The 27,966-nt window shown below is 40.0% G+C and overlaps 2 protein-coding genes across 2 annotated transcripts in view; one reads left to right on the forward strand and one right to left on the reverse strand.

The window, feature by feature from the left end:
• Positions 1–1,650: 1,650 nt before the first annotated feature.
• chpfa (chondroitin polymerizing factor a) lies at positions 1,651–11,763 on the forward strand. The gene is made up of 4 exons (XM_085134549.1): positions 1,651–2,141; positions 5,568–6,132; positions 7,688–7,870; positions 8,026–11,763. The coding sequence occupies exons 1-4, from the start codon at positions 1,852–1,854 to the stop codon at positions 9,286–9,288; spliced, it is 2,301 nt and encodes a 766-aa protein (XP_084990675.1). The 5' UTR covers positions 1,651–1,851; the 3' UTR covers positions 9,289–11,763.
• asic4a (acid-sensing (proton-gated) ion channel family member 4a) overlaps positions 2,642–27,966 on the reverse strand; it is a 115,077-nt gene continuing 89,752 nt past the window's right edge. The window contains exons 4-10 of the mRNA XM_085134551.1: positions 27,698–27,851; positions 23,658–23,711; positions 20,210–20,363; positions 18,846–18,937; positions 18,582–18,661; positions 17,878–17,988; positions 2,642–16,313 (exon numbers count right to left, since the gene is read on the reverse strand). Of these exons, the coding sequence (XP_084990677.1) occupies positions 16,158–16,313; positions 17,878–17,988; positions 18,582–18,661; positions 18,846–18,937; positions 20,210–20,363; positions 23,658–23,711; positions 27,698–27,851 (801 nt within the window). The 3' untranslated portion in view covers positions 2,642–16,157. The remainder of the gene's footprint in view (positions 16,314–17,877; positions 17,989–18,581; positions 18,662–18,845; positions 18,938–20,209; positions 20,364–23,657; positions 23,712–27,697; positions 27,852–27,966) is intronic.

The raw sequence follows: 27,966 nt of genomic DNA on the forward strand, positions 1-27,966 counted from the left end.
ATCTCCAGAGGTTACAGAGAATGGTCCAAAGGAAGAGAAAATATCCAGTGAGCGCCAGTCCAATGTGTGAGAATACCTGTTGATTCCAGACATCAGGAGAGAATGTACAAACTGCTTTGAGCTGACAGGATGGCAACAGCAACGTGAATAATCACTCATCTCTGAAACTATAACAGGTCAAACCTTGAAGCAGATGGGCTCCAGCAGCAGAAGACCACATCGGGTGACACTCCTGTCTGATAAGAACAGGAAAGTGAAGCTACAGTTCACACGGTTTCAACAAAATTGGACAAAATAAGACTGGAAACATGTTGTTTGTTTATTTGATGAGTCTTGATTTCTGCTAAAGCATTCAGATAGTTAGGTAGTAACTCTGCGTAAACAACCTGAAACAACCATGTTGTTTTTATTAACGTTAATAATAATAATAATAATTAATATATATTTTGTCACACTTTCCACCCAGTGTCACCAACCGAGCATTGCCATCCAGAAGGAGAAAGCTCACGCTGGTTTCTTGAACATGACAATGAGTTTTGCTGTGCTCAAATGGCCTCCACAGTCACCAGATCACAATCCAGCAGAGCACCACTGGAATGTGGTAAAGATTGGCATCATCGTGCAGCTGATGCTATCGTGTCAACATGAACCAAAATCTCAGAGAAATCTTTCCAGGATATGTGCCACAAATACTTAAGGCGTTTTCAGATATAAAATTGGAACACTATATGAATTACATTAGCAAAGTTATGCTGAAAAAGTAAAAAGGTCAGAAAACTGTAAAACTGTATCTATTAACACAGCAAGGTTAACTGTTCTTTATTGTAATAATATCTAATCATTAATCAGATTGAATAAAATAATAACAATCATTGTTTTCTCATTCTTATGCCCTTAATTTCAGCTATTAAGTTTACCTGTTTGTTACTTCGGTGTAAGCTAAATTTGAAAAAGGAAGGGAAGGGAGGGGGACAGTGAAACGATGACAGCAGCTGCTGAAGTTCTTTAATTTGAGCTTGTGAAAAGAGGCCATCACCTGGTCCAGGTAGACAGGACCCTGGCTGTGTTTCAGCTCTCCCTCACCTGTGTCTTACCTGTCGTCAGTCGTAACTCATCATGTCATGCTGGATGTGTAAGGCCATGAAAGGTGATCTAGCCTCCCCCCCCAAAAAATAAAATCTGTACGTGCACCTGAACACAAATGGCCCTATTTCAGCATGTTTCCTGTCTGCAGCCCCTGTAGCAGGTTATCTAGAGTCTTTACCTGGAGAAGGGTCACCCTGGCAACCACTAAAAGGATACCCAGTTCTTAAAAATAAAAATAGTAGCTTTAATCCTAAACTTTAATTTAATTTAGTTTATTTGGTGTTTAATATGTAGCCAATGAGGAGGCGTCGTTCCCACCTTCCCAAGGCGAACTCGTAATCGGATATCAGGAGTGGGTGTCATTATTTAGAAGTGGAAAATATCTATTTGGCACTCATGGGCACGGAGATTAAAACTGTGTTCAGAGACACTAAAACAAGCGGGGGAAATCCGTGTCCCAAAACACGATTCGATAAATACGATTGGCCAATATCCCTCCGCCCCGCTCAGCACCCACACACACATAAATGTGCAAGTAGTCCCGCCTGTGACACGCCAAGCAGGAGGGGGCGGAGCCAAGCATGAGCTAGACTGACACGTAAGAGTCCTGCGTAAAATTAAAGGAAGAAGCTGCATCTTTTCCTCAAGTTGTCTCTGGATGCTCCACTTCGATGTAGAGTCGAGCTGTCCCAGTCCAGAGGCCTGTTTGGACGCCTTGAAAGCGACCGAAGCGGGACTGCCGGACAGAGAGATCCGACACTCAAGATGAGATTTTCGTTGTTAATTTCTGTGCTGCGGTCGCTCGGCCCGGTGGTGATCGGTATTTCTTTAGGCTTCACGCTGAGTTTACTGAGCGTGAGCTGGTCGGAAGACGCGTGTTCTCCGGACAGTAAGGAAGGAGAGGCTGTGTCTTTAGGTAAGGATGGACTGCTCAAAGGAGCCCGAAAGCCCAACTCTATTTCTGCTGTCAACGAGGTGACGTCCGAAGAGGATTTTCAACCAAGAATAGTCCCGTACAAACAGATCCAGCCGAGCGCCCCAAAGAAAGTTTTCAGGTAACTTGTGTTTGTTGGTTCGCTTTGACTGGAGAGCACAGCCTGACAGCATGTGGCTGATACTCAATCCAGGTCACGTTGCTATACACTACAGCACAGCAGGCCGCTGTGTAGAGCATCCCCTCTAAATGATGACTGGTCTCTGATGGTCATGATTATGATGATGGTGTTGAAATCACTCATTGTGTGACTTCACATCATAACGCCTGCGCGGGTAGTGTGGCCAGGTGTCCTACTTTCTGTGTACACCATTGTTCCTGTGTCCCATAAGTGAAGACAAAGATCTAGGTTTGGTTGGCGCAAGTTTACAGGCTCAAGTAAAGTGAGGACAAGATGCCTCACAAGAGACGTGCACATCTGTAGATGCAGCCAAACATGATTAAGAGGCAGAAAAGCTGCTGAAATTGCAGGTTTAACAGTTACTTCAATGGAGAAATGTGATTACAGGAGTTTGCAAAGAGTGTTAATTAGTGAGGGAGTTGAGAAAATTGCATTCAAAGACACATTCAGTCACTAATTCTCATGTAGCTATACGATTATAATTGAGTATCCTCATCATTAAAGCTAATAGTGGTAGTCACAGCTGATTCAGAGCCTGTTTCCTTCTACCAGATCACATATCCACAGAAATTTGGACACAACGTGAAGTCTGCACCACTTCCTCTGCTGTTTTCCAGTGGAACCCTGACCAGAGTAGAGCTAGTTTTTTTTTCTGTGCTACAGTATGCCTCCAAACTTGCATTTTTTCCCTCTCTGAGTAAAGACCTTATTTAAGTGCTGGCCTCTGCATCCACAGTGGCTGAATTTCAGTCCAATTCCAAGAAAGGGTCTTTCCTCATGAAGAAGTTCTGCTGAGGCTACAGATGCAAACGTGCAATTGCCGAGGTTTCTGAGGCAGCTTATGCCAAACGTTGGTTTGTTCAGTAAAGGGTGGTGCATCTTATAATTGTTCTTATGAATTATGCCTAACCCTAATCCCAATGAAGCTAAATGTGGGGCTAAAGGAAGTAGGCTTTCCCAGATCAGGTTGATACTGTCTTTTATAGCCATTGTTATTACAGACTCTGTTCCGTCTGGTAATCCTCAGTTTTCAGTTGCATCCTAACTTTTGTAAACTTGAGCCAATTAAGATGTGAACCACTGTCTTATAATGTAGAGTCGGGTGTGAGACTCCTGAGGACTGTACTACCAAGCAGGATTTTGACTTATCAAGGTAACTTTGGTGTTAACCCAGGTTTTTCTGTACTATTAAGTTGGTTCACTTTTTACCAAGGTTCATCGCTATGGTAACTTAAGCTGTGAACCTTGCACATTAAAGATCAGCAAGTACAAAGTCGCCACCTCCTGACCAATCAGGTTTTCTGAAAATAGTGCCAGCCTTCTTGGAAGATATCTAACCTTGATAGCAGGAGGGTATAAAGTCATAAAGTTTTTTTTAATGGCTTCAGTTTGACTTTGTTTTCCCGAAGAGTCAGTAAGAAAACATCTACGTCTAGTTGTCCTTGTTATGTTTTCTCTGTTGGGTGCAAACGATTTTACAACAGTTTTGTTGTTCTGCAAACATGAATATAAAAATCAGGAAACCTGTTTGTACTTGTGGACTCTCTATCAATTGCATTTAGACAAAACCTACATTTGAAATTAGTTTTTTTGTATCAATTCTTTACTGTTATCCATCATCAAGCTGGAGCTGAAAGAATAAAAACCAAAACTGTTCTATGCAAATTTAAACATTAATTTAATGGAATACTCATTTATACCTCATCCTTAATGATATAGTCTGTTAACTCACACAACTTGTATTTTTGCCAGCTTTTCTTTCTGTCTTTAAACAGGCTTAACTTTGTTAATATAGTATCTCTCTTCCAGTCTCACGGACCAAAACATTTAAAGAAATCATGTATCACTTATAACACTAAACTACTGCACGGTCCTTTTCCTCTCACACTGCAGCAGCTGTTCATTCCATTATATCTGTGTAAGCTATTCATATTTTCCTAATATCATAGTTTACTCTTTCTTTGCGAAATCAGCTTCCTGTAAAATAATCAGTGTGACAGGTCAGATGTTGCCAAAACCCCCTTTTTCATGTGAACACGCTGATATCTAGATTAGGAAACTCTGGGTTAACTTAGTGAGTTGATAACCAGCTTTGTGTGACTGCTTGTCTCAATCACCAGTGTTATGTTAAATTAGTCCAGATAACAGAAAGATACCCTGGGGATTTTGAACTCGCTTTACGGTACAGACCCAGGTCACTCTACAGATATCCAGAGCTCATGTAGATGTTCTCACATATACTGTTTGTCCAACCGAGAGTTCAAAATGCAAATATTTAATGTGGGACCACACATGTGAAGAGAACAGCTGCGAATTCTCTTGGGGGAAAAATGTTGTTTAAAATTTGTTCCACTGTCTTGAGTGATCTATTGACCAACAGTTGCAACTCTAATAACAGGCCATTATTAATGCTATGTGGAGCATAACAAGGAAATGAAAATCAGTTTGGCGTTGTGGTAAAATGATGAAACACAATGCAAGTTCTTACATGTTTACTTTTCCGAAGAACATTAGTTGTTACTTGTGTGTCAAGATATTTAAATCATCTAATCGACAAACTCTGTTTTGGTGTTTTATGTTAAGATGGAAATATTGCGAAAGCCTGAATGGACACTGATGTTTAGAGTATCTTCTTGCAGATTTGAAAGGGGAAGCAAAAAAAAAAAAAATTAGTCAGAAATGTTGTAAAGTCATCGGGGAGTCCAGTGTGAGACTTACAAGCCACCACTATAGGTCACTACATCATGTCTGTTTAGTCCTTGTTTTCTGTAATGATTTAATAATTTCTAGATGTTTAATGAGCTGAACAATAAATTACAAGACTCTACAACAGTTTTTGAGCCACACCTCAATAGTTTGCTTTACTTCAAAGAAGTCCGACATTCTTGACATTTTTTTTAAAGTGATTTTGAGCAATAGTTCTCCAGGCGTTCTGAAGGTCTTTCAAATGTTTCATTTGAACATTGACTGCTCGTTAATTCACATTCAATCTGATCTTTGTACTTGAGCTTTTTTCAGAGCAATGTTATTTTTGTTTGTTAAGCCACTTGACCCTGACCTATGGCATTCATTCATTCATTCAAGAATAAAAGACACCAAAACCAGTCTTGTGCCTGCACATAACAGACAACTTGGCGCATAACCAATTTTAAATTATATCTTTAGACACCAAATCTGTTTAGTTGAATTTATTTAAAAAAAGAACAACAAGGTGATTCCCAAAGAGTCATTACACACCTTACACAGTACTTTACATATGCGAAATAATATATTATGATATAAGATCTATTTAGATCATTAGTTCTTTTGTTGGCAGTTTTCATTCAAAGCAGCATCCACTCAGTCACTGTTTGACATCTCTTTCAGGGCCAAGTATATCAGCACGGAGTTGGGGATGCGGGAGCGTCTGTTCGTCGGGGTCATGACCTCCAAAAACACCATTAACACCTTAGGTGTAGCTGTGAATCGAACCATCAGCCATCATCTGGACGCTGTGATCTTCTTTACTGGCTCGCGCAGCCGCAAAATCCCTCACGGCATGTTTGTGGTTTCTCATGGAGACGAGAGGCTGATATGGAACATGTTCCAGACCATCAAATACATTTTCGACCATTACATCAATGAATACAACTGGTTCTACTTTGTCCAAGATGACGCCTACACTGAAGCCGACCGGATCAAAGCCCTGGTGGAGCACTTGAGTATGGATCGAGAACTTTACATGGGCAGGCCTGAGGAGTTCATAGGTGGGGCGATGGAAGGGAGGTACTGCTATGGAGGGTTTGGGTACCTCCTGTCACGTAGCTTGCTGCTACGACTCCAGCCCTTCCTGGAAAATTGTAGGAACGACATCCTGAGCGCCCGGCCTGATGAGTGGCTTGGACGATGCATCATTGATTACACCAGCATAAACTGCGTTGGCGAATATGAGGTAGGTTGAGAAGTGGATTTAGAATCCTATGACCCCATAGACTTCTATGCAATAGGACATACTGACAGCCAGAAAAGTCGCTGCCTGCTGGCTTTCAGAAGTAATGCAGGTTTAAAGCACTTAAATCTACGTTTGGGACACAGAAACTTTTATACAGTCTTTGAAAGACCAAACACCTTTTTTTTAATAGTGATTTTTTTTGTGTATCAAACCACAAAGAAGACTTGCACAAAGTCTTTCATTCAGAACAGCCATGTGATCGGTCATAGCAGTTATTTTAAAAAACTTTTTAGTTTTTTTTTAGTTTAGCCCTCACAGTACAAATCATGCTTTGCCTCTGGGAAAGCACTTAAAGCTGACGGACAGCCAGCTATATAAAACTGTAATTACCATGCAAGTACAGAGATGGTATTTGTGTTACAGAGTGGTTTGCTAATACCCTTTAGCCTTGCATTTTTTGCATCTCCAGCAGCACTGTGGAATAAGCAAACAGGCAAAGAAAGCACAGCTCACAGTTCAGCTTAGATTCAATGGCGTGAAAATCCCCTGTGGGTCAACATGCTCTGCTCCTGTAATGTCATTAACATTTAAGGTCAAACAAGCTCTGTCTCCACCCTTTAGGCAATTGGTTGTGTCATTCAGGCAGTCTGCTTCACCCATACTAAAGTTTATGTTTTGTTTGTATTATTTTCCATACATGTAAAAATCTTTTTAGCTTCTATTTACCCTTACTTGGCCTTCCCCCAAAGCAGGAAACCATCTTGTACCATAGCTGAGAGTGAGTAACTTGGCTATCTTAAGTGCCCCGAGCCAGAATAGCTCCACCAGAGTCCCTTCACACTCCCACACCCCCAAGATAAGGGGGAGAAACGGAGGCAAGCTAAAAGGCCTCAAATGGCTGAAGAAAATAGCTTGAACACAGACCCAGGCATTTTTTTGTTTTCTGTTAAGAAAGAGAACACTGATGACAATTAGGCTTCACTAAGTCTTCAACTACAGGGCGTAAGTTGGAAAACATTTCCAACAGAATTGCTTCACTGCTCAGTTAAGCATTGTCTCTGTTCTTTGTTCTTTTAATAGCTTGATCAGATTGGGTTCACTTTTTTTAATCACTCAAGCTCCTTAGGTGGTTACTTTGTTTTCGGCTTAAGTGACCATGTCTGTAAGTGGGATTCTGCCGCCTGTGTCAGTCACTTCTGTTAGTTTCCTCCTTTTTTTTTTTTCCCTTCAAGCCTGTTACTAAAGTGAGAGACACTGTTAAGAGTGCCCAAAATAAACACATCCCTAAAAATGACCAAAAGTCTAACTGTAAATATCTCCAGTTATAAACCGTCTTGTTTTATTTAAACAAAAAAAAAAAAAGAAGAATCTGTCTACAGTTCACTGTGCAATTATGGTCAGCCTTGCAGCAGAGACGAGAACAAGATGCTGCCTGGATGGCATGTAATGTTTGTTTGAATGAAAGCAGCGCTGCATAACAGCTGACAGCTTGGAATAACAATAGGCGTGTTTGTGTCGTCGCACCTCATGAAAGGACCTGTGTGATTCCTTTCAGGGACTTCACTACCACCATTACGAGTTGGCAAAAAACTCAGATCCAAGCAAAGAACAGAGTGAAGAGTTTAAGAAAGCCCTGACCGTCCATCCAGTGTCTGACCCGGAGCAGATGTACCGCCTGCACAGATTCTTCACTGAGATTGAACTCCAGAAGACTTATGATGAGATTGCTAAGATGCAGGTAAGCTGATTTTCAAGTGTCGCAAATCACCCATGGATCAGTCACAAATAAAAACCTGCCTGCTCGCCTCTATTGTTGGCACAAAATACCACAATTTCAGTGTAGTACGAGCTGGGTTAAATGTGTCTATTTTAACACTTATTGTGTTTCCACAGGCAGAAATAAAGAATGTGAGTGTTGTTGCTTTTGAGGGGAACCGAAGCGCCCAGTGGCCAGTGGGGATCAATCCTCCTTTTGAACCAAAGTCTCGGTTTGAAGTTCTGAAATGGGAATACTTCACAGAGGAGGAGATTTATTCGTGCATCGATGACTCACCCAAGTGCGAGTTGCGCGGCATTGACCGCATGGACGTGGCGGATGTCATTGACACCGCCATAGGAGAGCTGAACAAGAAGTACATGCCCACTATACACTTAAAGAAGCAGCAACTGATTAATGGCTACAGACGCTTTGACCCCATTAGGGGGATGGAGTACACCTTAGACCTTCAGCTGGAGGCTGTTAATCAGAAAGGTCACAGCCGCTCCATCACAAAGAGGGTTCATCTGGTGCGACCTTTGAGCCAGATAGAGATCATTCCCATGCCATATGTCACTGAAGCTACAAGGGTCCACATTATTATACCGCTTACTCTGCAGGACCGGAGCTACGTCGATCACTTTCTTGAAGTCTTTGCCTCGAATGCCTTTGAGACCAGCGAAAATGCAATCCTAACCTTCTTGTTTATTTATGACCCAGTGGAGGCCCAACAAGTTAGCCAGAATGATATATTTGCCAGCGTGAAATCTCAGATAACCGTTTATGAACGCAAATATCCTGCAGTGAAAATCCCGTGGATCAGTGTTAAGACGGAAACGCCATCCCAGATCAAATTCATGGACATCATCTCAAAGAAGCACCCCGTCGACACGCTCTTCTTCCTGGCTGAAGTCAACACAAACATCAATTCGGAGTTTCTGAATCGCTGTCGCATGAATGCCATAAACAATTGGCAAGTATTCTTCCCCATTCATTTTCAGGAGTACAACCCCGACGTGGCTTATCACAACCAGCCACATCCAGACACACTTGATCTGGTCAAGGACGCGGGCCTTTTTGACCGCAGGTCGTTTGATGAAACGTGCTTCTACAACTCGGACTACATGACGACGCGCAGTCGGATGGTGGCGGACGTCCAAGAAAATGAGGAGATTCTAGAGAACATGGATATCTACGAAATGTTCGTAAAGTATTCAGGTCTGCACGTATTCAGGGCAATAGAGCCAGCGTTACGCCAGCAATACCGTTATGAAGTCTGCAACCCAAGACTCAGTGAGGACATCTATCACAGATGTGTTCAGAGCAACTTGGAGAGCATCGGTTCTCGCTCCCAACTTGCCATGCTGCTTTTTGAGCAAGAGCACGGAAACAGCACTTAAAAATAGCAGTGAAACCTGTGCTCCTGCACGTTCGCTAAAAAAGTCTTGAGGCTTGAATTTAGGGTGAAGAGGGCAACCGTTGTGCCACCACCCATCGCTTAAACTTTTTACCAAGTACAACTCCTGCTTAGGGGTGTAGGTGACTTTTAGTCACCAGGTCAGGTAACACAAGTGATTGTCTCTGTCTTCCTGTGTGCATTAAGGGCAGTTTGGATATATAAATGCAGTACACTCCCAATGAAACCTTTTCATATAGTTTTAATGATTGCGTCAAGCAGGCTTTGACCACTAGGGGGCAGAAACTTTGCAGTATTGACTTGATTGTTATGATTCAGACGTCCAATGCATTCAGTGGGATTTATAACCTTGATTTTGGTTCACAACACTTGGATGTAACACTTGTGCTTTTGACTATTTTGAATACAACAGGCATGATTGAGCTGATGTACTGGCTGCAGCTGCTCGACTAAACGAACCAAAACAAGTTGCAAAAACTTTTAGTATGTTGTTGCTTTTTCAGTGGGAATGTCCTTTAATTTAATGTCGATATCAAAGGTATTTTAAAGCGGAGCTGTTTATAATTTTTTTTTACTGGTAACCTATGTGTCCCTTCACAAGGGGGCACTGAAGTGTTGCTCTTTGGTAAATACTCAAATCAGTAAATATCAAAAGTGCATCTTTGCATATGTGCCTTGACAAAAATGACTCCACGAGGTATTGTACATCTATATATTTTTTTAGATTTATGAATAAAATCAATAACGCTTTGGATAAATGGGAGGTGTTACCTTTCACTGTGCATGAAGCCTGATACAGCGGTGGTTATCGCAGAAATGTCAGACCACCAGCTATCCACAGGCTGTACATGTGCCTCAAAGCAGGGAATGGAGCTTCTGAGAAATTGCTGCTGGAACTTTTATATAATAGATACAAACCTTTATTTTTATGTAGGCCAGCATTGTGTTTTTAAGTTATTCAGAGGTTGTCTACTTGTAAGTTTTCCAAGAAAACTTGCTTGCATGAGGCAGTAGATGAGGGCGAGGGCTCATTATTAAATGCTTGTAGCGAGTCCCTTTTGAAATGTACGGTACTTTTTAAATTAGAATCGAATTAGTTTAGTAACAGCTGAAATAAAGAATGTATGAAGACATTTCACCAGGTGTAGGCAGTCTGAGAACTCCAAAAGAAACTGTTTTTGTTTTGCTTTTTTTAAAAGAATTTCAACTGTGTTGTTAAGATATTGTAAGTCACTGGTTGGTATCATTGTCCTCCCATGCGGTGTGCTCAGTTACACAAATGGCTGCTTTCTCCCAGTTGTAACGCTGCCCAATGGGGGTCTTTTCTGGTGGAGGTAGCGGTACTGGACACCATAATGTCGTTGAGTATATTATAATGTGCAATATTACAGATAACACAGCTGAATATGTCTGATGGAGGACTTTTCATTTGAAAGCAGTGTGTATATCAAAATACTGTACGTGACTCATTCTTTCTGTTTGATACGAAGTAAATACACTGTAATTTCTTATGACAAGACCTTTTAATGTATTTTCTCTGACACTAGACACTTTTCATCATCCGGTTTACTTGGAAATACATAAAATCAAGGCAAGTCCTGTTATTTAACTGTAATTGGATTTGATGTATATGTTGGAAACACTACATCCACTTTGGTGGTCCTGAAAGGTGTTTTCTGTATTGTCTGCCATGTGAACATTTTTTTTTCTTTTCCCTGACGCGTCTTTTTTCAAGATGAGTCTTTCTTTTTACCATTACGGTGCACCAGCTTGTATGAATGTTTGTCTTAATCCTTTGAAGAGTACGATGCTAATAATGTGCATAATTGAAAATATAATCTTCCCCCAAAAAAAAAACACTGTGAAAGATTGCTGAAAGTGCTGAGATTACAATATGAAGTTATTGTGGTGATCTGCGTCGTCTTTGCCTTCTGCAGATGCGAGAAGCCCAAAACTAAAGGAGCGGGCAGATTAATTATCGCATCCGTCATTGCCGAGCGCAGTCTCTTAAGTATTTTGTTCATAATTTATTCAATCTGTCATATCTCCCAAATTATGCATCTTCTAAACACTTCAGCACTAACAGAGGCTTCCATGACATTTTCTGTGCATCTATAAATATTTTATAGACACTCTATTTTTAAACTTTTTTTTTTTTTTTTAAGCTTTATCTACACTGCAGTTTCTATTTTATTATTTTGTGACAGAATCAAGTATCTGCTTTGTCCTTGTGCTTTCAAACAGAAACTAAATTCACTTTGGATCAAGCAAATTATTTAAAATAAAACATTTTTTTTTCTTTAAAATTTTCCATTGCTGATTGAACCTGTTGGTTTACAGTGTTCAGTGCACGTGGGTACTTGTAAAACCAAAGCAATACGTTTCAATTTAAAAAGTTCATCACATCCAAATATGTGCTGTAATTATCAATAAGCTGTGAATTGTAATTTTGTTTTTTGTTTTTTAAATAAAGGATGTTTAAATATGACATTTTGTCCTTTTGTTGTCTGGATTGCTGTGATATAACATTGTTGGCAATGCAGGAACAGAATCCTTTTTGTCCTTTAGGTGTCAGCAGAAGAACGCGTTTGCTGTCAGCAGCGCAGGTCCCAGACCAGTAATGGCTACTGGCCGCTACAAGCAGAGGATTGAACGTGTAGAAATCACATTTCTAATACGAAGAAGATGGTTTTAATCTCACAGAAATAAGCGGCGTTTTCTCAGCAACATTGCTGCCCACGTTAGACCTTGGGTATTCCTGATGTCTGGGTTGGGTAAAAACAGGGAAAACGTCGCAACCTTAATTACAGCTTTAGTTATTTCAAGGGTCTATATGTACTGCCCCGAGGCATGCTGTAAAACCGCATAACTACAGAGCAGCTGTGAGTTAATTGTAAGCCATTATTTTGTACTTTATTTTATGTTCAATCCCAGGACTTTCTCCTGTCGTGTGAGGACAAGGTTGTTTTAAGTCCTCCAGAAAGCAGTAAAAAAAATTTAAAAATTAAACCATCAAAAACAAAAAACAAAACAATTTACCTTTTAACAAGCAGAATTACACATTTTTTACCATCTCTATCATTAATCCTACTCTCATCTTCTAGGAGCTAGCCTTCGAGATGTCTTTATGCAACCTTAAAGGTCATTCAAAAGGAAATAAAAATGACCAGAGTCTGAATTGCTATTCAACGGTGTGGTTTGTAGGGGAATAAAAAGATGGCACACAGTGAAATGGGATTTAAGAGGCACTGGTTTTTATCTAAACTTTAATAGTCATTGTATTTACCATATTTAACATTTATAAAATGTGTTCTAACAGAAGAAATAATCACAAGATCACACTTATATACAAAATGTAAGCGTTCCTTGTCACTGCAGGGATAGTCCATTTCCATTTCTGTCAGATATAGGATGAAATTTCTCCTTTTGAATTCCTGCCAGCTCCTTGCATCACCCTGCACTTATATTTTTCTCCGAGGCCTCAGCTGAAAAAAATAAAATAAAACGAGCAGGAGAATGGCAGATATTCAAAACCTAACATCTGTGGCTAGTGAGATTACATTAATTTTTATGGGTAATGTAGCAAGCACATACAGGCTGATTGGTAGTTTAAGCTTTTAAAAACATAGGTAGGTCCCCTATGTAAAGGGAGCTCGGAGTAGGAATCCCAGGAATGTGAGCTACATGTTGTTAAGAAGGGAAGTTGTCCCGTCTGCTACAGCACAGACCTGCCGCCCACCGTGTGGTCATGTGGCACTTCACACAGGCTGCTGCTGCTGTAAAGTTATCTGTGTTTGTCGATGAATGCAGAATTATCTGAAGTTGTGTTTTGCAGTGAACCTAACCACACCGTCTTCAGGATTAAAAAAGCCTTTCCACATCCACTTTAAGCTTTTCCGTTTAAATAAAATTCTACAGCAATAAAGCAGCCCTGTATTCATCTCAACACACCAACCCCTGTGTGACTTCTCTGAGGATAGCTACAATTATTGATGACAGAGGAGAAGATTGTTATGCATAGCCTGTACAGGATGCCATCAGAGACTCAGATTGGGAACCTTTTGAAAATGTCAAAGTGACACATGATTATGAATATTAAACAGCCATGTATAGCCCATGATTACTTGAAAGGAGGAGGGAATTTGGCAGATGGAGACTGGAATCTCACTGTGAGCCAAAGTGATGTATGGTAATATTGCAGCAACAGAATACACCTATCAAATTAACGGGAAAAAATGATGTTGTCATTTGTTAACATGAAATTCTGTATCGTGTAAGGTATTCCTGCATTTCTCAGACACTGGAGTGTCTGCCACCTTCTGTGCAGGAACGAATTTGGTTCACACTCTGCACCAGCACACTGCATGATACCTATTTTGACACATGTAAGTCCAAACTACAGCTTGAGAGCACACATCTGCAAAAACCTCACTCAAGATTAAAGGTGCTTGTGATATAAAACATGCAGTCCCATGTCACTGATCTGGATTAGCATATACGCTGACCTTTCTAAAATTTCTTAGAGGTTTGTACTAGCAAAGCATACAAAACCTTGTATCAGTCCTGAATAATTCTCTCTTTTGGGTGTAACAGAATGCAAGTAATTTGAAAAAGAAAATAATGAGGAGCTCACAGCTAGTCTTTACCGGCTACTTGGGTAACCTCATGTACAGCCCCCACTACTCTACTGCAGGAACTTAAGCAAAACAACAATCTAATCCCCCCGGTTGTTTTCTTCTCTTATTATAATGAACTAAAAGCAAATTCCAGCCTTCAGGATTTGCTAAAGTAAACGAAACACAGATTTCTTTGTCACAAGATAAAAAAGTGTGAGCAGCATCTGCCATCTTACTACTACAAATATTTCAAGAAAGAACTGGATATTTCTGTTCAAAATCACACTCGAGCACAGACACATGGCCAAACAGATGAAACGACTGACTATGATGTGGATGACAGCACAGGACCCCATTCTGGTTGAGTTGGTCCTACTAGTTCCCTGAAACAAAAATCCATATCGGCAATGTTTCAAAGGTTGTCCATCCCATCTCTGCTATCATAAACAATAATCTACTTTAGGTTATACGATAAAACATAGACTATGCTGTTGTAAGTTCCAGTTTCTTATTTGAAAAGAATGGTGCAAGAAAGAGCCTTAAATCAAATATGCATTTCTAAGTGGCTAAGGGAAGTCTGGTAAGTTCCTGCAGTGGAAAAAAAAAAAAACTAGTTGTGAATCAGTGAATCAGTTTATATTTCCCTTTGCTTACTTGTGCTCTTAAAAATTTGTGTTGTCCTCTGTCCTTTTTTTACATAAACCAATAAGAATATATATCCGGCTCTGCCACAGTACCTGTTTACGTTGCTGCCACATCTGCATCTCCAGAGGTGGCTTCAGCTGATAAAACCTTCCCGCTGCAGTAATACTCTTCCAGCTCTTTGATTGTAATCCCTCCTTTTTTCATGGATCAGCTCATCTGAGCTGTGTCAGTCTAATGTGCTCAGTCATGTGTGCAAAATGTTAAAGTGCGCATGCAAACACATAAACAAACACACACACAGAAACGCTGGGTCCCCACTGTAAATAGCTGCTGTACTTTTACAGTAGTTCTGAAGGAGATGAGTTTGCAAAAAAAAATGTGTAAAAAATTCTCTTATTGCTTATGTCAGCTTTAAGTAAGGATGCTAACCAAGATGAAGAGTGGATGGTGGGCAGAAATGAGTCAAATAGGAGGAATACTTAAAGCGCAACCATGTCATATGTGAAAACATAACCCAATCCTCATCCGTAAGCAAAGCATGTTTGTTGTCTCAGACATCTTAAAGGAAATGATGGATATAATAGTCACAATGCATTCAGTCCATTCTTGTTACCTGGACGAAAGTATCGATGTCTGGCAGTCTATCGTATCTGCAGATTGTAAGTGTACAGTAATTGCTACAATCGTGATCGCTATATTTTCTTATAAAAATTGTCTCTAAAATGTATAAATAACTAAAATTAATAGTACATAAGATATATATTAACTAAAAATAAACAACAACCATCGAAACAGAACCTTTAGAACTTTCTCATTTTTACGTTGGACTTTATGTACAGGTACAATGCTACTCTCTAACACCTTAACCACAAACCAGACAAAGTGTATCATGTGGAAAGATGCTGCTAGATCTTCTAAGCCAAGGTCATATATTTCAGCCTAAATAGTTCCCTTCATACTTTGGATGGTGAATAAGGTATGCTTACTGAATTATTGTCATCTTGTATACAATATAGAACATATAATAGTATCTCTTTAAATAATTACATAATATATTGTGTAGATGACTTGATATGGTACACTGTGTTCTCCTCGAAGTAAGAGAAACAGTTTCAAGAGACATACATGGAAGGATACAGACGGGAAAAAAAATCTGAGATGTTAGCTGAATAAATAAATCTTTTTTTTTTTCTTATTTCTTTCTTTTTTTTGGAATATAAACTGGATCAAGGTGACATGCAGTCCTCCTCTTGTTCCCTCGTAGTGATCATGTACCAAAAAATTGGTCCTGAAATCACAAAGTGTCTTGAATCACAACATGAAGCGGGGCGATGTTGAGTGGGATCCCATCCAGAGACAGAGAGATAGAGCAAAAAAAAAAAAGAAAGGAGAAAAAGCCGTGTCCGTTTTGTGCCTACATACTGTACGTACAAGTGGTTTGTTAGCAGCACAAGTTTGGTGTTTGACTTTGGCTGTAGCTTTTCACTGGTGACAGCAAAGGAGTGACGGAAATGCCAAGGGTCTGTTATTGGTCTCAACACAGACAGCTCTTATCTTCTGTTGTCACCAAGACAGGAAACAATGGTTGGCTTTAGCAAGCGAAGTCCTCAAACACCCCGTGGTGTCCGGCATGGTGGTGGTGAGGATGAGGATGGGGGTGAGGGTGAGGATGAGGGACGTGGTGGTTGGGGAGAATCGTGTTAGCATAGGCCCCCTCTGGGTGACTCCGTGGCATGTCATTGGGCTCCTGTTGAAAGCAAAGCAAAGTAAGTATATTTATCATTAAATATAAGTCATTTTGATTTAAAGGAAAAGCCCCTTATCCCTGGGAAATACTTGCTGCTAGTCAGATCATAAGATTCTCTTGTGTCTGATGTACGGTGCCATGCTTACCCACCTTCTTGTTTCATTCTTGTTAGTTTTTCTTAGTCGTTTTGTTTTAGCTGCACATGTCAGTCACTGTAGCATACCTGCCTGATGTTGTCAAAAATGTCCTTGAACTTCTTCCTGCTTTGGGTATATTTTTTTGTCTCCTGCGATTAGCCTTTCTCATCACATAAGGAAAGCTTTAGGTTAAGGGGGTTTTATTATGCTCATTTCCACCTCCATAATTTTTTTTGCTATACTTTATACTGGGGCCTTGATGCAGTCATTCACATCATCCTCTGCCTGAAACAAGCTGTTTTACCTCTTCTTTCTTTAAAGGCCACCTTCTCTTTAACCCAACTTTCTTCTTATGTGCTGCCCATCGCAACCATGAGGTTTGAACAGCCAGAGCTGTGTCCCTGAGATGACCATATTAGGAATATCCCCTCTCACTGAAGTGATAAAGCTCTAAAAGTAGGGTAAAAAAGTACAGGTGGTTGCCAGTGCTACTCTCAGCCTCCTAGTAGATGCATCTATGGTGTAAATCCTGGTTGATTTTCAGAAAAGTTGATCTCTGACCTTGATCTTAATTTCAAAGTTACTGAAACTTGCACTCGCCCGAGATTTATAGTAGATGCACGTATGGTATCAAAATCATACGTTGCCTCGTTCTGGAGTTATCACATTCACAAACGTGGGAGTCCAGGCTGCCCTACCGCCTGTCCGCCTGGCATGGTGCTGACAATACCCCATCATCCTTTTACAGCTGAGGAGTAAAATCTGTCAGGAACTGGGTGTTAAGAGCCGACTGAAGCCTAAGGTTATGGATCACAGGGATTAGTGGTGCATGATTAACATCAGCATCTCTTGCTGTAACAGTATAAATATTACTGAAAAAGGAAAGGAAAACATAATAGCTCCAATTTAAAGTACTTTCAGAGCTGTATGTAAGATAGATGGCTAATATCTCCACCAGGCCAGCGTTGATTCATTTTCTGTAAGTTGTTAATGGATTTTAATGCGGTGGCATTTTTGCTTGTATTTATAACCGTTTCACAACCGCTTGTACCACTGACCTCAACAACGAAATACGATATTAGTCAACGTCTGACACAGTTTGTCATGGCATTCAGCGTGGACGTAAGACACAGTCATAGTCGGATAAGAAGCCCATTGTTCACACAGAAATTAGCAACTTCCAAATAAAGTTGTGCAAGAGCTAATATGAACTCTGGGGGAGGATGTGCTTTGCGCAGTGGTTAGGACTAATTAGGAACATTACACTCTTTATTGTTTTAGGAGTGGGGGGGAAAAATATTAATTTGCTTCTCCTTTACTCACTCTTTTGTTGTTTTCTAATGCAGTTACAGTGCTGCAGGGGAAGTTGTACACTCGGCATGAAACCACTGTAAGCATCATTTGTTACATTGCACCATGTGCTGTACCTTTGCTTTCATTTCCTCTAGACCCACTGTTGCAACAGTGCTGGCCTGCTGCTTGTTCTTCTTCTCCTCTTTCTGCGGCCTCAGCAGACGCTGTAGCCGGTGCTTGATCACCTGGTTTCGCCGAGACCACAGCGGCAGGCAGGGTGAAAGTGAAGAGATGAAGGAATGAGACAAGACACGCAGCGGTGTGAAGGGTTCATCTGACATGACGTCTGCATTACAATCCCTGCCTCTGATTTTGCTTTATTCATACATGTTTGGCAGTCAGCAGGCAGCTGGGTGTGAAGCTTAAAGGGGATACAGATGAGGCAGGAGTTCATTTCATGATCAGCGTTAGTACCATGTCCTCAGCACCGACCTGAGCGGATATTAGTTTCTCCTGCCTGGGAATCAAATAAAACTTCTCACATGCATAATAAGTGATAAGATTCGCACTGCAAGGCCTCTCCTTAAAATTTCAGGTGATTTTGTCTCAGAAGAACATACTGACATGCTCAGTGGTTACATTTGGAAATTAAAACAAAGGATGACAATTAGAGGCAACAATGAAGCACTAATGTGTTTTATAAATAGTGACTGTTGGTTGGTTTCTGAAAACCAGCGGGACAATAACTGTTAATTATCGCTAATTATACCGCAGCTAGCGCAGGTCTGGTTTCATATTGTGATTGGCTGATATGTGCGGACTTGCATGCACATTGTACCTCATAGATATAATCCAGTATTTCTAAGACTGTCAGGATGCTGGCTCCGATGAATAAACCCATCTGTCCACCAATGTCACCTGAAAAGAAAGGACTTAAGTAGTGAAGGAGAGGCCCAGCGGACACAATACCCAATCTGCTCCCATTTTCTGCTAATGATAATGAAAACTAAGCAGCGCTGCAATAAAAACAGCTTTCACTCGGCTCCAGCGAGAGCATTTCATATTCTGAAAATAGAGGAAAAAAGAGACAGAAATTACTTACCCAATAAACCTGCAACATCGTATGCCTTCTTCTGCTCAATCGTTTCATAGTTCAGAGCTTCGAAGAAGATATCCAAGACCAGGAAGTTGTCTCTGGAAAAACAGTGTGAATACCATAGAGAACAGTGAAATTCACTGGTAGAAATATAACATCGTTTAAGAAAAAGAAGAAAAAAATCAAGTCATCTTTATGCTCACTGTTAACTGCCAGGCCTTCAGCGCTTTACGCAGATCTAACCAGCGCTTGCGAGATAATGAGGTGTTACAGGGTTTAACTGAGACGAGCTGAACGTGCGCTGACGGCATGCTTAGTCACTGCCACGTCCCCGATGTCTGCGGATTTAGAAAAGCTGGTAATATTAAATGTAGTGAGGCATCATACGCGCATTCGTTTAGCCATGTTTACTTTCTACACATCCCCAACAATTAGGCACTGAGAGGAACTGCAATGAATTACTTATAATTTAAATATTAGAAAATGATCTATATAAGATACTGCAGAACAGAGACTAAACATGTTTATTCACAGCTCCGTGTTTTGATTTGATCGATTGGCTGCCCTTCCAAAACTAAAGGCTGGGACAGCGGCTGGTCTCACAGGCAGAGCAGAGGGCCTGGGATGTCTGTTTTATGGACATTGGCTCTTATTGACATCATAAAGACTCCAAAGTAACTGTCTGAATGTGAGTGATTACAGGCAAATGCACTGACGTCATTGCTTCAAACTCTAGCCATGTTTAAAAAAACTGTAACATTTGTAACAATACATACATTTTTGGAAAATGTATATATTTAAGATTTGTCAATTCAAAGATTTTATACATCAGGATATTATCAAAATAATAATAATAATAATAATATAATATCCAGATATCCAAAGTGATGTTGTTCATATGATGTTGTTCATATGAGTGTTATTTATCTAATTTTAAGGCCAGTTAAGAACCAGATGATTTTTATTATGTCCTGATATGTAAAAGAACTGACAGAGGGTCTTCTTTCCTTCTTTCTTTCTTTTAAAATCATAGCTGTACATGAGAGAAAAACCAAAAAGCAGCCGAGGTCACCTTTAGTCTTTAACATACAGACAGCAGCAATACCAGCAACAAACCTAGAATCTTATACTACAATCAATATTTCACATTGTCAGATTAAATAAAAAGGAAGACGCTCCTACATCTACACACCACTGCATGACGAGCAGTTTTCTAATACTGTACAAAATATAATTGGGTTTTGTTTATTTTTATGGGCGTGGGTCTGTCAGTGATTGCAGCCTGGAGGTCATTGTTTATGGCAGTAGCACTGAGCACCACATCACTGCTCATAAGTGTGTTAGGTCCTGCTGAAGGTTCCCTGCCGTACCTGATGTAGTCCTCCGACTTGTCGTATTTCCTGGAGAGATAGCGAGCTGAGCCCTTGCTGGGGATTTTGACCATGGAGAGCTCTTTACCGTAGCGGGTGAGATTACAGGGCGTCTCACATGGACAGATGTCCCCGCTATTCTTCTGTAGCTGTGCTGCAACACAAAATGGCAGCGGTGCTGTTTAATAGACACAGACTGGGTCAGTTTCACTTCACCTCAGAAAAGAGATCCGCAACACAGATACCAGGTGGTAACTATCATTATGTACAGCTTTGTTCTTGCTTTATAAATCACTATTTGCTTCATTTGTGCAGTTTTGTTTTGCCAGAGTCAAATTGTTACACTCAGTAAGACTAAGCGCACTTGTGTGCTAATGCAGTACAACATATACTTGTATATACTGGCTGATATGGATGAATAGGCTTGTTTTTATGCTTTACTGGGTAGAGCAACACATTGTGCCACCACTAAGCATCGTTTAATCATATTAATCTCGTGCCATGCAAACTTCTCTTTGCTAATATTTCTCCCAACTGTACAGGACGTGCTAGAAGCTACATATAATTAAATTAGTAGTTTAACTACAGCATTGTTTTCAGTAGTTTGTTGAATTCTAATGTTTTACATTTCCAGTAGAGACAGAACTAGCAATAAGTAAATCAGAGGGACAACTCAGGTTGAAAACTTTGGAGACACTGTTAGAGAGGCAAGGCTGAGATGGTTTGAGCATGTGCAGAGGAGAGCTAGTGGATATAATGGACAAAGGATGCTGAAGATGGAGCAAGAGGAGGAGGAAAAGAGGAAGACAACAGAGAAGCTGCAGACAGTTGGTGTGACAGAAGGAAGCTTGTTGGTGGTTTGTAAACACTGATACAAAGTTACAGTTAATTCAATTAACTTTTTGCCTTTTTGTGTAAGTAAATACTGAAAACTACCAGCTATGTGGGAGAAAAAAAAATCCATTAGTACAATTCATTCCAGTGATGTCACTGTGAAAAGCCCAGATCGTACATAATGTTTTATTGAGGCTGGATGTAAAAAAGATGCATGTACAAAAGGCATCCATTGAAGTGCTGATGTGTAAACTGGAAGAATGTGCATAAAAAGCTCACACTGTAGTATAAAAAACCCACAGATTTTATCTAGCGTTCTTTTTAAAAAAAAAAAATCAAATGTATTTTGTTTCATTATTATTATAAATGGATCTAGTATTTTATAGATATTATTATATATAACAGCTACAAGTGTGCACGTCCTTCTCCTCGCCCTCTGCCAGGGTCCTTTTACTCTGAATTTACAGAGCTAAGAGCATCCATACATTTGTTCTTGCTCGCTTTTTTCCTTCCTTTTTTGTCCCTTTCCCTGGTCGTGTGTCTGTGATTCCAGAACTGAGATTTCCATTTCCTCTCCTCCGGTGAGCGCCTCAGTTTCACGCTGGTACATGTGAGCTCCCTATTAGCTGCTGGCTTAATTCAAACATCTAATAATTTCAGGTGCAAATTTGTATACAATGAGGAAATAAGGGCGTGCCCACACCCTCTCCATGGATAAAGATAGGAGTGGAAATGAGGCTCGTGCATGTGCATAAAAATCCACAATAGCCGAGATTATTAAATGTGGATGCTGCATATGCATGGATTTCTAAATCTGATGGAAAAAAAATATTAGCACGATTCTGCCATTGTGTTTACACACTGTTTTAGTCACACTCTGAATTTTAGGCGTGTTGTCAGACTGCTCAGACTCGCAATAACATTGCACTTTATTAGTCTTACTGACCAGTCAGAGAAATTTAGAAGCTGCGTTTTAACATGTGAATAAAACAAAGCACGGTGTGATTTATTTTATAATCATTTATCCTAACACAGATGTCTTTTGTTTGTGGGAAGACAGACAAAAGACATCATAGCTTTTACAACATAACCCCCCAAAAGTTGGGACACTGCATAAAATGTAAATAAAAACAGAACACAATGATTTGAAAATCTCATAAACCTATATTTTATTCACAGTAGAACACAGAAGACATTTGAGATGTTTAAATAGAGAAAATGGACCATTTCAAATGAAATATTAGCTCGTTCTAAATTTGATTGAAGCAACATGTCTCTATAAAGTTGACACAAAGTCACGTTTACCATCCTATTATAATAAATGCTGTATCCAGTTTAACATTGTCTCGCTGAAAGGTGCAAGAAATCATCTGATTGGGAGCACATGTTGCTTTAAAGTCTTATTTACCTTTCAGTATTGACGGTACCTTTCCAAATGCTTAAGCTGCCAACTCCACAGGCGCTAAAGCACCCCCGTGCTATCAGAGCTACATGTTTAAAGCTAAGCAGGATGCAGTGTCCATGTTTACCGAAACAGAATTTCAAGTTTTGATTCTTATAATCACCTCAGTCCACTTAAAATTAATTTTGCCAAGAGAAGATGGCAGCTGGCCATTTTCACATGACTCATTGTCTAAACATCTTAACAAAACTATCTGTTAGTCTAATCAAATTACCTAAGAGACATGACTATAGTAATGGTGTTCCAGTAATCCTGTGGAAATATCCACTTAGAGAATAAATGGTGAAGAAGGGCTACATTAGGCCTAATTAACATGCAGGTATGAAATGCTCACACACTGGCAAATATGTTTTTATAGTCCTGACTTTAAAGCATCACAGTGCATGCAGGAGAGTAAATAGCTTTTCCCAGCCTGTCTCTTTAAATTGTAAATGCATTCAGTCCAGACAAAAACGGGTACGGGAGGCACTGAAAGCGGTAATTATAATTTGATGATTTATGAATTTTATAACTCAAACAATTAGGTTATTTGTATGCAGGAGCATGGTGGCATACATCATTTGTCTGATGTGGGAACAAAACATCTTTATAATATAAATATATAAATGACATCTTAATGTATTACCTTTCATGGGGGCTGAATCTATTAGTACTGTCTGATTCAGGAATATGACCCCCATGAATATGGTCCATTCTTGCGAGCTATATCTACAATTTCATTCAGCCATGTTTTAAGCTGGGTATGAGTTCGGTGAGAGAGACTTAATTAAATTTCTGGCTTATTTGGCTGATACATGATAATTGTACTTATGTCCACTATGGCAATAAAAAAAAAAGTCTTTCTTTTACTGGAATACTCTTTTACTTTGAAATCAAGGTTCAGTATCTGCTGCAGGGGCAAGGCTGAGGGGTCCAGATATGCAGGAATGAAGGGGTTTTCATATTAAGAGTTCAACAATGGAAGCAGAACAGTCATCAAGCTCTAAAGTGACTAAATCACAATGAGGAAAAGTCATTTTAAAACCCAGTCTACCTCCAGGTATTTGTAATACAGGGGAAAAAATCCTTATCATATTTAGTGATTGTGTTTCCATTTCCCTTCGGGGGAGTCTATTATAATAAGAAAAGAAATGAAGGGAGATTGTTTCTTACCAAGCGCTTTGTCAACACAGTTGATTTTACTGGGAGGGCAGATATCTGCGGTTCCTGCAAAGGAGAACAGAAAATGAGTCTGATCAATCAGAAACAAAATGATCAGTGACCCGTGTCTGCTGCAATGAGGAAGCGTGGCTGTAAACAACACTCCACAGCTTATCATTCATCTCCAAATGAAGGCAGGCACACAAAGGATGACTTCCATCCACGGAGTCTGGGCCATCTTGGAAGTCTGTCCTTGATTGCACTGAGAAATGGAGCATGCTGGCTCCACCCGCGAGGCATATTTAGAAAGTCTTTAAAAACCAATCAATGAGTCACTTCCTGGCAGAAAAACATGCTGCCCAGGCCATTAATGACAGGTATTCATCAGCAGCACAATTAATTAGCAGAGGTGTTTGTGTCTGTCTGTGAAATGTTCATGGGGTTAATGTTTTGTGGAATTCTCCTTCCCAGACGCTAAGAAATGTTCATTAACAGGAAGCAAAATTACATCTGATGATCTGAGGAGTGTGTTTTTACACACTTTCACAGGTATGCCTCTCTTTTCCAGGAGCAGAAATATCAAAAAACGTCATTAAATATTATTCATTATTAAACATTATCCTTTTAACTGCCTTGTGTATTTTATTTTTTCAGACGTTCTGACTTTGAAAGCAAAAGCAGTCCTGTCGTCACATCAAGAACAACTTAATAGCGTTTTTGGGAGGTCCTCTAAATATAGAAGTAGACTGAAAGACTAAAATATTAACACAGATCCAAGCAAAACACAATTTTGCTTCTACGGTTCACAGTTCAAAAGTCGTGAGGTTTAAAATTGGCCACGACTTGACCACCTCAAAATGCAACAGGTGGTGGCCATGTTTGTTTATTTTTTCCAGTGATACAGCAGGGTGTGTTCACTGGACCGCCTCAGCTTCCCTTATGAGTTTTGAACCAGCAACCCCAGAATTAAATTTAATATGCAACAATAAATGTTATACATTATTGATAAGTGCAGTGAACTAATGCGAGCTAGCCGCTACCTTTGCAAAGCTCTCATCTGCCTCTTCTGAGAGCAAACGGCCTGGAAAAGCTTCCACATTTATTATTTCTGACATAATAAATATCATATCTGATGTGATACATCACCACAGAAAGCAATGTGATTCTGCTGGTTTTTCTAACCACCTCTGCTCTGTCCTTCCTGTTCACTGATTTAAAGATTTCCCTTTTCTGGCTCCCCTTTTGCTGTTGTCATTCATTAAATTGCATATATGGGCTATTCTGGCAGTTAAAAAAAAGTAGACTTCATGTGGATATTCTTTGCTTTTTTACATATTTGGATGGCCAAACATTTAACATTACAAAGGGCGATATAATGCATATTAATTCCCATTTTAATTATTTATTAAAATTAATAAAATAGCCACGTGAGAAAATTAAGCACATACTGCATTTATTACAGCAGAAATTAGGGGCTCCAGATTTGGTGCCAAAGATTAGATACACCTCAGAGAGTGACAGGTACAACCTGTCTTATTTAAACCTCTGACACTGGCAGCCTGGTGTTGTCTTTGCCAATGATGTGTGTAGTGTCATCATGCCAAGATCTAAAGAGCTCTCCGAGGCCTTTGGAAAAAAAATGCTGCTGAGTGCAGCATTTGAAATTCCAATGTGCACCAAACTGTGGAGATTTCAAACGATTTATCCAGGACTGTCTAAGAACTGCAAAACCTCATTAAAGGGAGCTCTTGCAGCTGCTAGTGTCAGTGCATGCGTCTACAACCGCATATTCCACAAATTAAACCTGCCAGGAAAAGGCTTTTGTCAATGAACATATAAGCAAATAACAGGCCTGTGTGGCAGAGAAACGATTCAAAGATAGAGCTGCTTGGCCGCAGAGACAGCAGACGTTTTTAGCACAGACCAAAAGAGGTCAGAACCTCATACCAGCTGTGAAGCATGGTAGTGGAAATGTTTTGATTTGGGGGTTATTTTAATGCCTCGGGAGCTGGGAAACTCATAGTGTTTAAGGTTTAAAGTTTTAAAAAGACCTGATTGAAATCCTACTGAAAATTCTGAATAGAAAAAAACCCAAAAAACAAATGAAAAAAAGACCCTGCAAGTGTCCTAACACAGCCTCTATGCTTACTATTCCAACAGGAGAATATTGCATCCAATAAATAATTGAAAAAGCTGTTTCCTGACAGTCTTATCCAAGTATATTACAGTTTTCTGTAGGCACTTTTTTTTTTTCTGTGGATTTCTCATCTGCTGGGTTTTCAGAGTACAGAGTGTATGCAAATGCAAATGCAAATGTTTCTGGAACAATTATAACCGGGTTCCTCCCAAATCATGACATAGCAAGTTCCTTTAAGGCACGCAATCTCTCCGAGATCAGACCACCGCTTTGGTCTTGCCATTTCAGTCTGCAAATCCAAGATTAAAATGTGTGACTGCTATGTAAATGTGTAGGCTGATAACCACAGCATCGCTCTGTCAAAAAATGTGATGAATCAGATCGGCCTCAAATCAGCTGTCTCATACTTGTTTATTTAATCGGTTTCTGAATGTCAGCTGCACTCAATGCAAAAGTGGAAATGAAAAAGAATACATGATAAGTTTCTTGTCTTAACTTTAAATGTGACCACTCCCAGCAGGCCTACTTGCTAGACACATCAAACAGCCAGCATCCAGTGACTCAGCTCTGTGACTTCCTGCTCTTTAGCCATGATGACGCACACTCTGAAGAAGTCCAGAGAGCTCATTTTGTGTTTCTGGTACTCAACTCTATGACATATCCTCACACTGGGGGGAAAACTGCTCAAATGGTGACATATTACTAACCAGTGTTCTCGTTTTTCTGATAGACCTATTTTTACATTATGTCTCAAAAATTTGTAGGTTTTGTACATCCATTCATGGTCTGCTTTCCCTCCAGTGCCAAAGTGTTGTGTGAAACAACTACTTACAAGGTGAACTGCTAACTTTGGCCACTTCCTATCAATCCCATTCATCAGAAGCTGTCTGCAATTGATGTATAGGGGTGCTTAACAGAGAAAAGAAAATTGCAAAGAAGCAAAGAAAATTGCACTATGGAACTATGTAGTTATGCAGATAACTTAACTTGGCTTTAGACTCTTGTTATTGGCTTAAAACACTAACAGTAGTTCTAATTTCAGCTATTTCTGAGTGACATACACATTCAGGAACTTTTTCTCTTTTCTTTAATGTTGCTAAAAAAAAAGAGAGACAAAATTATACACAAAAATAACAGAGCTTTATTTTAATTTGTGCTTCATTAAAGTCAAGACCGAGTTTAATATTAGATATGTGCTCCTTAGGCAATATGTCATGATGTAAGTAAATAACCAAATAATTCAATACAAGCAGCAGTACTAAGGGCAGTTTGTAAGCAACCTACCAGTAGAAACCAAACAGGACCAATACCAGTAATAATAATCAATCATAATAATTAATAATGTCTGTGGGAGGACAACAGAACAATTCCAGGACAGATGGAGATGGATGAGCAAAAGTATCCAAACCTCATTGAGAATTTAGTCTGATGTGCCTGTAGCCAAAGTGCTGGCAGCAGAGAAGAGCATACCACTCCAGATATCAAGCATCAAGGTCAGGCATGTGGCAGTCCAAATTATATCTATGCTGGAGTGATTCAAGTGGGCCAAAAATTATGACTTATTTTGCACAATGGTTCATCAAATCTCAGGCAAATACTGGGCAGACTGGCTTTTCAATTACAGCAGGTCAACAAGGCGAACAATTTTAAAAACAAAAGGAAATACTTGAAAATACCAACTCTGATTAGTATTTTTTCCTCCGCATATTGTTGTTGTTTGCCATTTCACGACCTTGAATTACTATTTTAAGTTGCAATCATACATTTAGTCATTACGGTTCACAGTTTGGCACCTTATACAACATGTCAGGGAATGAATTACTATTGTGTGTCCATTTGAAATGATGCACACAATCCTCTTTCCCCCTGAAACATGTGCCGCTCTGTGTAAAGATAATGTAGGGGCTGATCTTACCGGGCATGTGCACCATTCTGCAGTTGCACACTCGTAGGACCTCGTTGGTCTCGCAGAGCAGGCGACAGGCACTGATGCTGTATGTGTCGTATCCTGGGAACTTCTCTTTGCTGGTGGAGCGGCAGTTCCCCCAGGGCTGGGGCAGGTAGGTCAGCTAAGCACACAAAGATTTATTAGACTCAGTCTGAGCCACCGGGGTTGCTGGGAGAACAGTAATCTGGTGGTGGGTGGTGGTAGCGGGTCAGCGGGGGCAGGGATGGTGCGCTAAG

This window comes from Neolamprologus multifasciatus, chromosome 16 (genome assembly GCF_963576455.1).
Source record: "Neolamprologus multifasciatus chromosome 16, fNeoMul1.2, whole genome shotgun sequence".
Lineage (NCBI taxonomy): Eukaryota > Metazoa > Chordata > Actinopteri > Cichliformes > Cichlidae > Neolamprologus > Neolamprologus multifasciatus.

Coding starts and splice junctions, on each gene's coding strand:
- chpfa (XM_085134549.1), top strand. CDS start 1,852: ATGAGATTTTCGTTGTTAATTTCTGTGCTGCGGTCGCTCGGCCCGGTG. Junction 6,133..7,687: donor ACTGCGTTGGCGAATATGAG/GTAGGTTGAGAA, acceptor GATTCCTTTCAG/GGACTTCACTACCACCATTA. Junction 7,871..8,025: donor ATGAGATTGCTAAGATGCAG/GTAAGCTGATTT, acceptor GTGTTTCCACAG/GCAGAAATAAAGAATGTGAG.